Source organism: Neopsephotus bourkii, unplaced genomic scaffold, assembly GCF_033783945.1.
Source record: "Neopsephotus bourkii isolate Nb327-2 ecotype Australia unplaced genomic scaffold, CSIRO-AGI_Nbou_v1 NB_1574, whole genome shotgun sequence".
NCBI classification, from domain to species: domain Eukaryota; kingdom Metazoa; phylum Chordata; class Aves; order Psittaciformes; family Psittacidae; genus Neopsephotus; species Neopsephotus bourkii.
This window is the reverse complement of record NW_026902050.1, coordinates 3,779,032-3,793,491: the sequence shown is the minus strand read 5'-3', so window position 1 is coordinate 3,793,491 and position 14,460 is coordinate 3,779,032. Positions and strand designations below refer to the sequence as shown.

Here is a 14,460-nt window from a genome sequence, read left to right as displayed (position 1 = left end):
AAATGTATGCTTTGACATGAAAGTCAAGAAGAATAGTGCATTATAGCATTTTTTAAGTTCGCCAGAAAAAATGTTCTATTTATTGTGTCACAGGGATGATATAAAGCATGAAGACTAATGATAGTATTAGCTGTTATTTAGATGTGTCACCAGAGTATTTGGAAATGCACAGTCAGGTGGCTCTGGTTCTGAAGGGTGCGTGGTGGCCCTCAGGAGTCCACAAACCCAATGTAGACATCTCAGCTCCTCAGGAGTGAGTGGGTTCTTTCCCGTGGCAATGCTGACAGTCTGTATGGTCTTGGCTTCAGTGAGGCGTAAATACAAACTGCGGTTTGTTCTTGGGGCTAGTCCTACAGCTTGGACTTTGTGTGGTTTCTGCCCACCATACATAATGAGTATTTAATTGCACTGTGTAAAATGAAACTTGATTCAGGGAACTGAGTCTTTTACTTCAGTCAACTTGCTGAAGACCTGATTGGAGGAGTCATGGAAGAAAGTGGTACAAATTCCAGGCTCTGCAGAAATGAAAGTTAATTCTGTAGTAACAAATTCCCAGCTGTATTCTGTCACTACTGAGCTGTTTAATTAAAAAGGAGATACTAGTGTCAAGTGTTCTTCCTTGGGCATGAGGGAAAGAGAACAATGTGCATGTGTGTTTCTGCACATGTGCCCACTGATTAGTGAAGGAGTTCTTTAGACCATTTCCTTTGTAATAGAAGTACTTACCTGAGAGCAAGTCAAAGATGACTTGGTTTTGCTAATGCAAATATTGTGGAGTTGCTTTGTGCTGGTTTGGGTTTGGGTTTGTTTTTTTTTTTTCCCTTCCAGCAACAACAGCTTTGCAGTGTAGTCTTCAATTCCTATACATGGGGGTGTTATGTAGTTTAGAAAATATGATAGATTCGGCTGCTTCCTAGGAAAACTCGCTGTTGTTCAGGAAGTGCTGCTGCAGCAGCTAACCATAAAGCAACTTTTATATATATATAGATAGATAGATAGATAGACAGATAGATAGATAGATCCTTTATGCGGTTGTGGCGAACATAAAAGAATGAAAGTGTAGCTGCTGCACCTGCACTAGGCAAAGCTGTAATAGCTAAGGGGATGGTTGTCCCCACTCCTGGGGTTCCTGGATCACAGCTGGAAATGGTGGGCAGGCCCAAGCTGTCAGCACTGATACAAGTAATGGTCATCTTTGCGTATCTATACGTAAGTTATGCATTATAAATAATTGCAAAGGTAGCTGAAGAGTCTTATGTTCCTGATTGTTTTCCTGTTCATTCTCCTTAAATACAGTCTCAGACACGAGATGCTCTCCCAGGCATTTTATGCCATTTTCCAAGTTCAGAGGTACGCATGTGAGTTGGATCTGGGACATGCAGTAATACACAGGGTGGTGTTACTTGTCTTTAAAGAACAGAAAACTTAAAATGCCAAAGGTTACAGAAGAGATTTCATTTCTTTGGCTTTCACTTCTACATTAATAACTTGCAGTGTTATGGTATTTATTAAAGAAAAAACCCCACCTTTTTTAGTAAGGATTTAAAAGCATTTTATTGATTGTTGTCCTATAAAATCATAATAGTCTTTAATTCCTGAAAAATTGTGTCCAACAATAGTAAAAATGAAAAAAGTCTTTAAAAACCACTAGAACATTTTTTTAAAAACTAGGTATGAAAAATATATACAAAGTATTAAAAAATCTGAATAAAATTAATTTCTGGATTTATACATTCAGCTGTGTTAAACATCTGCCTGTGTACAACACAATTTGTTAAAATATTAGCAGTATTTTTACTATGTTAAATAGTCTGTTCAATTTACAATTTCTCTCATTACTATTAGTTCACTTAATTTACAAGGCTCTGTAACTGCTGTCAGACTGTCAGGTAAGTGGTTTTGTGCAAAATTACTGCCTAATGTATTGTAAATTGGTACAGAGATAAATCTTTATAAACATCCAATTCACTCACACATCAAATCAACATAACTACAGTACATAAAACAACATACAAAGGTGGGGAATCTAACAAAGAGAAAGCCTTGATAATGCAACTTTTCCCCTCATTTTTGTTCAAAGTGTTTTCTGCCCTGCTGAGTTACCAGCTGGTCCTTAAAAAGGTGAAGGCTTTTATAATACAAACTGTCACACCTATATACAAAAATACGCACTGAAATCTACTTTATTTTTGAGTGCATTTTCTTCACACAACATGAAGTAGTGGTGGTTTTCTGTGAAATTCCAAAGCTAAACTGCAGATGCTAAAATTTAGCAGGTGTTGTGTGTAGTGCAATTGTGAGAGGTCTTCTCTGGAACAGAGAAGAGCACATGTGAAGCAGCACCAACGCAGCACAGTCCCTGTAGTGTTTTATCTACCTCTCTTGTGCCTTTTTCCTGGAAACAAAACAGACATTTCCAGCAATTAACACTCCTTTAAAACACCTGTGCTAATATGGATCTGAGACCAAGACAATTAACATTATACATTCTGCAGTCTGCTGTTTCTTGCTTTCACAAATCCTTTCAGAACTGCAGCAGCAGGAGAAGAGAAAGTCTTGTGTCAGCTTTGCTAGCTTCAAAGAGAGAGCCAATCACTTCATCCAAGGCCTGGGATTTCCCTGGGTTTCTGCTGGAGAGGTAGTCCTTTATGAATGACAGAATTGGTTATTCTACACATGGATTCTGACACAACTAGGGAGTATCCTAGTAACATACTGTCTGGTACTGGGACTGTAATGTTGCAATTTCTGAGGAACAGGAAACCTGCACACTAACTGCTGCAGAGTTCTGCCTCTGAAAGAGAGTCAAAATACTCAAAAACCAGGGAGAAGGAATACTTTACTTGAAGAGGGAGGGATGGAGGAACTAAAGCTGAAACTGAAACTTAGGTCAAAAGATGTGTGACTGATCTCCAGTGCCTAAGAAGCTATTTATAGCTGAAATCTGCTACTGGTTGAGCCAGGTTCAGTTCAGAGCTCTCAAAATGAAGGGATGAGTGTCTGAAATATCAGTGCTCCCTTAACTAGGTTTTTCGCATTGGTGACCCACATCTTCCATGTGTCAGCCATGGGACGTAGCCCTGCCCACTGACAACATCTAGTGCAAATCCTGCAGTGCAGCATGAAGAAGCACAAATACTACACATTGGTTTCAAGTCCCAGTAAGCGTCCCATCCGCTCCATGTTCTTGTCAATCGTGGCACGACATGTGATCTCTTTAGCACACTCCATAGGAAACCAGCCTCTTTCACCATCTCTGAGCCGCTCCCCTTCATACCAACCTGCAAGGTGAAGGGACAAGGAGTAACAAACTTTTTCAAGTGATGTTAAAGGTAACTTGCTAGAACTGTGTGTGTTGCACTTCAGTAAACACAATCATCACCTACATCATACATTTATCTTCACAGGGAGTAGCAGAAGAAACTACTTAATCTGCTACTTCTTAAGATAGGGTTTTTTTTATACAGGTAGACTAGGAACAAACTAATATGTAAAATAAATACTACATGAAATCAGTAATTCAAATATATTTTGAAATAAAGATTACAGTATCATTGCAATCTAGCAAAAGCAATGAAGCACAACTGCTAGGGACTTTGATTTTTGTGTGTAATACTGAATAACAGCATTAAGATTTCGTATGTCAAGTGCTGACAGCTTCAAGCATCACTGAGTCAGCACAGTGTGAGATATGAGTAGAATCTCTTGCACATCCAGGCAAGAATCAATTTTGATCTTGGGCTACCTGATGCCATGGCAAACAGGCAAAAGCAGGCAGTGAAGCACAGTGTATAACATGACTATTAACATGGATGTTTCTCTTACCCAAACCTGGTGCTTACTCAATAAAACGAACACAAGCATTCCTACATGAGCCCCATGGTTTTTGGTAGAATTCTATTTCTCATTTGCAGACATTTTACAAGCAGCCAGCACATACTTTGAAAATCTGTTGCCTAATCAGAAGCTGTCCTTCAGAAACCTGAACTGAAATGCTCAAGGGTTTCTTGGAGGCTAATTCATTGTCCAGCCACTGCTATTAGAAAACAGACTTTTCTAACTGGATCAGTTGCAGTGGTGACAGGTGGTTAGTGACAGCAAAGTTCTCACTCACCATCATTTACTTTTTGATAAACCAAAACAACATCAGCAACCTGAAGAGAGAGTTCATCTGACTGCTTTGCTGTGTAGGTTCTGATGATCTCTACCTGAGTCAAAGCTGTGAAAAAAGTAAGCCAAGCTGAATTAAGCCATTCATATAACAGATCATCTTCTATGAAAATATGCATATAATTAATTTTAAACATTTCCTTTTTAAAGTACACCCTCCAAACAGAAAAACCACAAAAAACGAACCACACCAAAGGAGGCAGCAAGTTATGCACAGGGCTTCCTGTCTAAGCAATTATACATGAACAAACTGGATGGACATGTGAGGGAAGGAACTTTGCACTTTTGCTACCAGACTGGAACAACTGGCCAAACTAATTAATGAATGCAAATCGAAAATACTTTGTGAAACTGGACTTCTCCAAGAACCCCCAAGCACAGAAGAGATGGCAACTTCACATATACTAAAGCAACACAGCCCAGACACAGAGACATTTCTAAGGATACATATACTCTACACATGCTCATGCCCCCAGCTAAGGGGCAGCACATTCCCTTTCTTCTGCCAAAGCTCTCACAAATCTCATCAGTTGTAACTTACTTGTCCTGTCCATCTTCTGCCCATCTCCATCCTGTCCAAGCGCTGTAATCCAGCGAGCTCTGTCACTCCTGCAAACAGCAAAGACAAAACTCCATTTCCTAATTCATGCTCTTGATAACTCCCCTTTTCAAGGCTCTGTAAAGCGTAACAAAACCGCTTTTTTCTCCTCTCAAAATACGGCCAGGTGTGACACTGCTACTAGTAATACATTATTCAAGCACATTTAACTATTTTAAGCAGGCTGGAGTATAAAAAAAGCCTGTAAACACATGATATCTTATATACCTTTAGCTATTTTTCCATAATGTAGGTGAACTTCTCCACTAGGATCTGTGACTAATGCTTGTTAAGTAGTATTACTTAGAAAAAAAAATAAAAACCCATCTTATGTACAAAGCACCTGATAAGTGCAATACGGCGATTTTAACACACAACACCAACCAACAGGTTTCCTCTAAGTAAGAACTGTCTATCTGCACTGCGCACTTACAATGTAAGAAGGGGAGCGGGTAGGAAGGGGGAACTGAAGCTTCTCTGTGCTCTCAGGAGGACACACTTATGTTTCCAGATACGTTAGTGTGGGATATCTGAGAGTCAGCACAAATAAGTGAGGACCCAGCAGAGGCCTACATTAGTCATTTGAATCTCACCTTGTATATAACCTAGAAAAAAACATAACCAATCTTTGAGAAGAGCAGAAAGAATTATCTAGGTTCTGCTTACACAATGCACCACAGAGGTGCAAATTACCAACAACCTATCTTGAACACAAGTGGAACAAGCTAAAGTGAACAGCAAAGGAGAAAGCAAGCTTATCTTGAATCACCCCTGTTATTGGCTGAGCTATAACAACTTCATCTTTACAGCTTCAGATTTTGGCAGATCAAAATTTGAGCTCTATTCCCAAAACAAACATTTCAGTGAGAATAGATTTTCACCCCCTGTTTGTTGAGGGGCTTTGCTATCAGTAGAGCTTATAATAACACACGGGAATTGCACGACTGAATTTTCCTATTCTCCATCCCCTTAGGAAGAATTTTTGCTGCCATCTTTGGCTTAAAGAAACACAACTGCTTGCTGCTGAGACCTGGTATTATCAAAAATCTGAAACATCTGAAAATAGAAAATTCTGGCCCTTTAGAAGTGTCACAGAATGGGACATTGTCCTGGGTTCAGCAGTAGCAGTCATTTTTCTCCTTGGTAGCTGGTGCAGTGCTGTGTTTTGACTTTCGGCCTGGGAAGAGAGCTGATAACACTGTTGTTTTGGTTTGGCCAAGGACTTTGTGAGCCTCATGCTCTGCCAGGGAGGAGGGGAAGCCTGGAGGAAGCAGAGACAGGACACCTGACCCAAACTGACCAAAGAGTTACTCCATACCACGGTACGTCATGCCCAGGATGTAACTGGGAGTTACCTGGAAGGGCTGGGAGAGTGCGGGGTTGGAGGAGGTATCGGTCGGTGCTTGGTCGGGCTGGGGGGGGGGCGAGTTATCGCTTGGCTGGTGGTGAGATGTTTTATTCTCTTCCCTTGTTATTTCCTTTATCATTATTATTATTGGAGGTAGCAGTAGTGATCTGTGTTTTGCCTTAGTTACTAAACTGTTTTTGTCTCAACCTGTGGGAGTTCTATTCTTTTTGATTCTCCTCTCCATTCCTCCAGGAGCAGGGGGAGGGGAAGAAGGGGGGGAGTGAGTGAAAAAGCTGTCTGTCTGGGGTTAAACCACGACAGACATTTACACAAATTATTGGGGAATTCTCTACAGCGCATCCTCCAAGATGCACCACTGCTCAGCACCACTACACAACGTTCTGCAGTAAAGTTCATCATTCTCTTTCAGAAACACTGATGCTCTCTCATGGCCTCTTTTCCGGGCACAGACTCAGAAAACTTCCTGGGGATAACAGGATTCAGAATGGAAGTCTTTCTGTGCATGCTTCTTTTGGAAGCTCATTACTTTGAATAGAAAGATTTTGTTTTAATGGCATTTAATAAGAATCTGTGATTATTTTTCTTAAATCCCAATACCCACTCTTCCTCAAAGATGAGTTACTGCCTGGCTCCTACTAACATTTGATACCAGTTGGTCTCATGCCAGTGGCCAAAACTACAGCATATGCTACACTTCAGTCATTAAAGGTAGGTGGTACTAAACTTCTTGTACTGCAACCAGAAAAAGGAAACTCTATAAACAACTTTGCATTAGATTCTTTAACTTTGTGGCTTTTTGTTTGTTTTGCATTTTTTGGGTTGGTGGGGTTTGGTGGTTTTTGTTTGGGTTTTTTTTTTTTCTTCTTTTTATTTGGTTTTTTTTTTGTTTGCTTTCCTAGAAAAAGGTGTTATTTATAATCCTATTTTCCTTCCCTGTAACCAACCATTCTTAACAGGAAAAGTACATTTCCTTTCAGGCAACTCTAAGAAAAAGGCAAAGATACCAGACTGCTTCCCAGTTTAAGTGTATATTTCTTTATAATCTGTGTGTACTGTGTATTTTGCACCTTATTGACTGGGCAATATGAAGTCCTGACCTAATGCAGGTACTTTTGTACTTGGGACCCAAACACCACATGAAGAGACAAGGCATGATCAAACTGCTACAAATATTTCTGTCAGAACATTTTTGTACATTTAAAACTGAACTCTATTCAGTGAACACTCTAAACCATTCAGCTTGGGGTTCCCACTGCAGATTCCCTTCCTGACCTCCTCAAAGCTAAGAGAAAGTTATTTCCTGTACCTTTTGTATACAGGATAATGCTCTATAAAACCAGGTAACTTCCAAACACAGTAATTGTTTTCAGAATCTTTTTCTCTGAATGACAATCTGTTGGACTATTTATATGACAAACAGTATACAGCAAATCAATAATACATCTGCAGAACAAAATTTCTTTTCATAAAAAGCCCAGACAACTAAAAATGTCCTGCATTTTTTCCCAATAAAAATGCATTTCCAAACATGTCTGAATCATCTGCTTACTTTATAATGAGATCTTTAATGGAAATCATTAATGATCTATCGTTTCTTTCAGGGCTATTCTAAACTTTGAAAGCAAACCTAAAACTAAAGTTTTCCAGGCTGGGCTATGTCTGCTTCATGTCTTCCCTCCCGCCTCCAGCTTCCACAAGAACAGATAATATCTTTCACTTTTGTGGAGTGTTGTGTAGAAGTTAATGGCACCACAGCAAGATGACGGCCTCTTGGATATGTGCTCCCGACAGAACAAGACACTTCTTGTTGCTTGTTTCTAAAGCAGAAAACTGTTGTCAGGAGAACAAGGACCACCTCTATCCCAGCACAGCTCCCCAGGGCAACACCAGACTCCTCCCATTTAATCCAGTACTGTTCCACTTCTGCACCATCCAACTGTTACAATAACTAACTCACAAATCACTCCTCCAGGACAAAAGCATTCTGCATTCATACCCTAACATGATTTGCCTGCAACCACCATCATGCCTAAGGATATACCTGTGCCAGTTTCCTCCTGATAGTACTGTGCTCTGTGTACAAACAATACAGTGTAAACACCATACTGCTAAAATAATTGACAATTAAGGTAAGATACTTTAAACCTGTGAGGAACAAACCAGCACATGAAAGCATCAGAGACAGAGCAAACATAAATGAATCGCTGCAGTCTGATTATTCAAGGTCTTCTCACCAAGCCAAGTATCAAGAAAGCTTCCCTGAGTTGCAACAGTAAAAGCAACATTCTCCTTGTAGTAACCCACATTATACCTAGATTCACATGCTCAACTATTCAGCGTGCACAGCAGCACGGTGTGCTACAGGGTGAGATGGGAATCTTGTTGCTGACAGCCTGAAACTCAAGACGGGTTGGGAGGTGAAAAATTACAGAAACGGTAACTATTCACTTACTGACTCTCTGTTCCCAGGAGCATCTCCACCTTCTCTCCCGCATGGTTACTGAGGACCAGTAGTCTGAAGAGGTGAGTTGCAGAAGTCTGCCGTGAGTAGAGCATAGCTGAAGTGTTCTTTACAGGAGAAGAAGTCAAGTCCTCACCGTCACACTGTTGCACCACCAGCTGGTCCCTTAAAGAATAATCTGTGACATTGTAACTCTCCTCACTGCAGAACAAAATAGGGAAGAAAAACCACCACCGATTTAATGTTTCATTTTCCATTAAGTATGTCTTGAAGCAAACTAAGTCACAGAATCCACTTTTAATGACACAGCATGGCACGATTCTTCTGGCACCTCAGATCCTCATCTGTTCTGTTTATTTGTTTTTGAAAGTACCAATTTTCCAAGACACAAGGTAGATCAGTTTTTAAACCCCATAGAATTTAATTTAGCAGCACAGTTAAATGACTTTGGTCTTCCTGAGGGGGAGTGAGCTCGGCTTTACTCCACTGAATTGGAAATCGGGCACAGCAATTACCTAGAAATGCATTTTTACTTCTGTAGCTTCAAACGAACATCAGACCTTAATTTGAGAATTTTACAGGGGGAAAAATAAAAAAGGTTCTGTGTTCCCGTCCCTGTAAAACAACGGATGTGCTCTCTGCTTCCAGATGAACACCACCAAGCTTCACTTTAAATACTTTTACATAATTTTAATGATACTTTTAAAATAATTTAAAAAATGGACAAAGGCTTCTCACGCACTATTGGTCTTGCAAAAACATTGTGCAATTTACCTCTTAGAGAGAGTACTTTGTAAATAACTACACCAACTCTAAGTGATACAGATAAAGACTGCTACATGCACATAGTAACGTTCCAAAGTGACTAGAAAGAATTCTAAGAAATTATTTAAGCTAGTAGCTTTACTTTCCTTAGGGTTGAAATGCAGGTGGAGCAGGGGACAGAACATCAGACATCACAAATCAGAGCATAAAAGTGTTACTGATTTTAACAGGACTTAAATGAAAATACACTGCCTCACAGCAGCCTTTCATTTTCTAAATGCAAGTGTCACCTGAGCTAATCAAAATCATCTTGACAGGTGAAGACCCTGCAGAGACAGGAAGAAGCATATCTGGACAAAGCATGCTGCCCATCTGTCACAGTGCAGTTAATGACACATGCTTCAACTTCAGAATACCCAGGCATCTTCAGAGCTCTGCTGCGAGTTCAAACAGTTCTTGTGCTTATTGGTTTTGCTATTTACTTGTATCAAGGCAATACTGGGAACGTTTTTTTCAAGTGGAAAATAATGGTGTGTTCCCAATTTTTTAAGTTGTGAAATACAGTTTAAAAAAAAAAAAAAAAGAAAGAAAAGAAAAAGAGAACAGTTAAAAGAATCTACATCACTTACTAAAGGAAGAGCAAGTGATCACAAGGAAGGACTGATCACCCAAAAAAGCCTTTTTGCTTCCACTGAAGCAGAATGTTTCCCAGCATTGCCTTACATGCATTTGCAGATTCACCAGAATCTATCATAAACCCAGAACAGTGATAAACTGATTACCTCATAATTTCATCTAAGCTTGTAAACTTCTTCAGATTTATTGTCTTACAGTGGTACCACAAGAAAAGATAGAAAAACCACCCACTTACAGAGGCATCAAGCCAGTTCTCCCTCCTAGCCCATCCTCTTCTGTTTATCAAATTTTGCAGTAAATCAAACAGATCAATCTTTAAGGAGCAACTACATATACTCCACTTTAAAGTCTCGACTGATTAAAAGCTGTGCTAAAGCCTCAGTTTGCTATGGTTCATTGAGAGAATTTAAATGAAAAAATACTTAAGCATGATTAATATTGCTGCCAGAAATCCACACAACCCCAAGCACTGAACTGACACAAATCAAATCCCAAACACCTGGAACTTAAGCCATCTGAAATGTTGATGGTGACATACTCCTTCTGGCAGGTGTAACTGAAGCGTGTTCTTCCTCTATGGTTGGTCAGATAATGTAAGAAAATGGAGAGATGACTACTTAACAGCTGTTGGGATACATGCTCCCCATTTTGTAAGCTGTTGGGAAAATACCTGCCAATACCTTGATAGTTAATGGTCTTTGTAATTCCCGTTTTTCATCCTTCAGAAGAATTGCTAAAACACAACTGAGTAACATTGTAACACTGTGACTCAAAATGTTCAGTTATTGCTGATCCCTGTAACTCGTACAGGATGTGATGAATTTCTCTATTCTTCAAGTGACAACAGGCTTACAGATCATATTGTATTTGTGGATTTTTGTGGATTAATAGGTGCTGTCAGTGCGTCTAGTGTGAAAGTTCTTATTTCAATCACATGGGGTATGCTTTTACTTTTGTTCTGTGAATTAAATACTTGAAATGTGGGTTTCCTGCAGTACAGCTCTGTACATTCTCAAATAACAGAACATGATACTAACAGAACTAATTCTTGCAAATACCTTTTCTTTTGTCAAGCAGCTTGGGGTCTTTATAAAGAAATCAGAAGCAGTGACAGAGAAGCTTAGCAAGATTTACCATACAGCAGCACTGAAATCACTGTAGTACATAAGATAACATTTTTCTTCCCCATTTAATTGTCTCCAAGTCTCAAAATGGGACCAACAATTCCCCACAGTTCACCTGGAATCACAACTCCTGTTCAGGTACAACTGACAAAGGCACAAATATACCACAACTTCCAAAAGTACTGTTGCAAGAACTTCAAATAGATTTCAAACCTCTCCACATAGTTTTGATTAAGCTCACTTTTGATTAGACTGCTGCTTCCGTATTCCTTAGAGTAAAAAGGAAATGAGAGGGAAGGAGCAAACTCTGCCAAAGCTCTGTAAGAAAGAAGCCAGGTTAATTGTGCTTTTACACGACTTCTTGGGTCCCAGAGGAGAAAAAAAAATACAGATCACAGATAGGTTTTGCTTTAATTAAAGCCATTTAACATGAGCACAGTGAGAAGCTGGGAGAAATCTTCAACATATCATTCTGCATATGTAACTAACTCAGGGTTGCTACAAATAATTTTAACTCAGATGTATTCTGTACATCCTTTTCCTTTGGAAAAATGCACACACAGCTCATCCCTGAAACGTAACACTGGGATCATCCTACTGTATAAGTGTGTTTAAGAGTTTGTGAGAGGAGGTTCGTGTTTCACATTCCCCTAAATCCACCTCCAGATTCAAATTCACTCATTTATCTGCAAAAAGATGCTACTTATCCCTTGAAGGCAGTTATTTTGGATGCTATCCACAGTAGCTGAGGGTACCTACTGAAAAAGGAAAAAACATTTTTTTTAAGCTAATATTTATCAGTCTTCCCCTCTTTTTTCTTAAAATATAAACTCTAAACCAGGAAAAGGCTGGCTGGTGTGACTGGAGTGGGGGCTTTTGGGTTTGTTGGGTTTTTTTTGTTTTAAAGAAGTCAGTTCAGTATTCCAGTCTGGGAATCCCTGCCTAGCCAAGATGGAGCTTGCAAAACCAGCAAGGGATGCTCCTATAGTTCTTTGGGAATCTTCCACCTGAAGAAGAGATGCAGTCTACACATTGGCATAACTAGTGAGAAACGCATTCCCTACTAAAAAGTCAACAGAGATAAACCTCTACAAATCCTTCCTCTTCCTTGTCTCCATTCAACAAAACAGTCCAATTTGACACTACCAGGCAGTCCTCACCATTTTTCCTCCTGTGCCCCATGAGGCCCATAAACTCTCCTCTTTCCAAATGGCTAATGAAAGATGCTGACACAGCTGGCAGCACTGATGCATGCAGATGTGTTATGAACAGAACCATGCAGCCAGGCAGCAGAGTAACATGTCCTTTAGAATTACCATCATCAGCTAATATGAATGGGCCCACACCTGTTTTTAGTCTAAGACTGAACTTCTTTGCTAAACTTTTCTTTCAATTCAGAACATGAAGCAACAGGACTATTTTTTACTCCTTTGTAGGGAATGTGTACTCATTTTAGAGGTGCTTTTATGAAGACAAATTATCTATTGCTTTAGTATCATCTGTTCTGGCTGCCCATGCTTTAATAGCAAGCTGAAAGTCCCCTTATCCCCTTTACTCTTTCCAGCTGCCCTACTCTCCATTCCTTGGTCTTCCTCAGAAGTTACTTTGCATTTGTGCTTGCCATTAGTTACAAAATCGCTCCTGCATTTAAACTGAAAACCCTGGATTTGCAAGCAGCCTTGAACCTCGGGGTGAATCCAGTGTATGAAGTCACAGAAACATAGAATAGTTAGGGTTGGAAAGGACCTTAAGATCATCAAGTTCCAACCCCCCTGCCATGGGCAGAGACACCTCGCTCTAAACCATATCACCCAAGGCCTCGAACACTGCCAGGGATGGAGCATTCACAACCTCCCTGGTCAACCCATTCCAGTGCCTCACCACCCTAACAGGAAAGAACTTCCTCCTTGTATCCAATCTAAACTTCCCCTGTTTAAGTTCTAACCCATTACCCCTTGTCCTATCACTACAGTCCCTAATGAAGAGTCCCTCCCCAGCATCCCTATAGGCCCCCTTCAGATACTGGAAGGCTGCTATGAGGTCTCCACGCAGCCTTCTCTTCTCCAGGCTGAACAGCCCCAACTTTCTCAGCCTGTGTTCATACGGGAGGTGCTCCAGTCCCCTGATCATTCTTGTGGCTCTCCTCTGGACTTGTTCCAACAGTTCCATGTCCTTTTTATGTTGAGGACACCAGAACTGCACACAATACTCCAAGTGAGGTCTCATGAGAGCAGACTAAAGGAGCAGGATCACCTCCTTCGACCTGCTGGTCATGCTCCTTTTGATGCAGCCCAGGATATGGTTGGCTTTCTGGGCTGCAAGTGCAGACTGAAGCTGGCTCATGTTCATTTTCTCATCAACCAACACCCCCAAGTCCTTCTCCGCAGGGCTGCTCTGAATCTCTTCTCTGCCCAGCCTGTAGCTGTGCCTGGGATTGCTCTGACCCAGGTGTAGGACCTTGCACTTGGCATGGTTAAACTTCATGAGGTTGGCATCAGCCCACCTCACAAGCGTGTCAAGGTCCCTCTGGATGGCATTCCTTCCCTCCAGCGTATCAACCGAACCACACAGCTTGGTGTCATCGGCAAACTTGCTGAGGGCGCACTCAATCCCACTGTCCATGTCAGCGATGAAGATGTTAAACAAGACTGGTCCCAACACCGATCCCTGAGGGACACCACTCGTTACAGGTCTCCAGCCGGACATTGAGCCATTGACCACAACTCTCTGTGTGCGGCCATCCATCCAGTTCTTTATCCACCGAGTGGTCCATTCATCAAATTGATGTCTCTCCAATTTAGAGACAAGGAAGTCGTGTGGGACAGTGTTGAACGCTTCACACAAATCCAGGTAGATGACATCAGCTGCTCTACCCCTGTCCATCAGTTCTGTAGCCCCATCATAGAAGGCCACTGAATTGGTCAGGCAGGATTTCCCCTTAGTGAAGCCATGCGGGCTGTCACCAAGCACCTTGTTTTTCATGTGCCTTAGCATGCCTTCCAGGAGAATCTGCTCCAAGATTTTGCCAGGCACAGAGGTGAGACTGACTGGTCTGTAGCTCCCCGGGTCATCCATTTTCCCCTTCTTGAAGATGGGGGTTATATTTCCCTTTTTCCAGTCGTCAGGAACTTCACCTGACTGCCATGATTTTTCAAATATGATGGCCAGTGGCTTAGCAACTTCATCTGCCAGCTCCTTCAGGACCCATGGATGGATTTCATCAGGGTCGATGGGCTTGTGCACATTCAGATTTTTAAGATAGTGTCGAACCAGTGCTATTGAGGCACCTCCAGAGCTTATAAGACAGAGCCATTAAGACAGACAGGATTCTAGTGGT

General features: G+C 40.9%; 1 protein-coding gene across 2 annotated transcripts in view; it reads right to left on the bottom strand.

The window, feature by feature from the left end:
- Positions 1-2,816: 2,816 nt before the first annotated feature.
- The window catches only part of ARHGEF26 (Rho guanine nucleotide exchange factor 26), a 55,417-nt gene continuing 43,773 nt past the window's right edge, over positions 2,817-14,460 (bottom strand). The window contains exons 10-13 of one of the 2 annotated variants that reach the window (XM_061371551.1): positions 8,590-8,799; positions 4,712-4,779; positions 4,115-4,219; positions 2,817-3,281 (exon numbers count right to left, since the gene is read on the bottom strand). In XM_061371551.1, coding sequence (XP_061227535.1) covers positions 3,139-3,281; positions 4,115-4,219; positions 4,712-4,779; positions 8,590-8,799 — 526 coding nt within the window. In that variant the 3' untranslated portion in view covers positions 2,817-3,138. The remainder of the gene's footprint in view (positions 3,282-4,114; positions 4,220-4,711; positions 4,780-8,589; positions 8,800-14,460) is intronic. The other variant, XM_061371550.1, reaches the window with a different exon arrangement.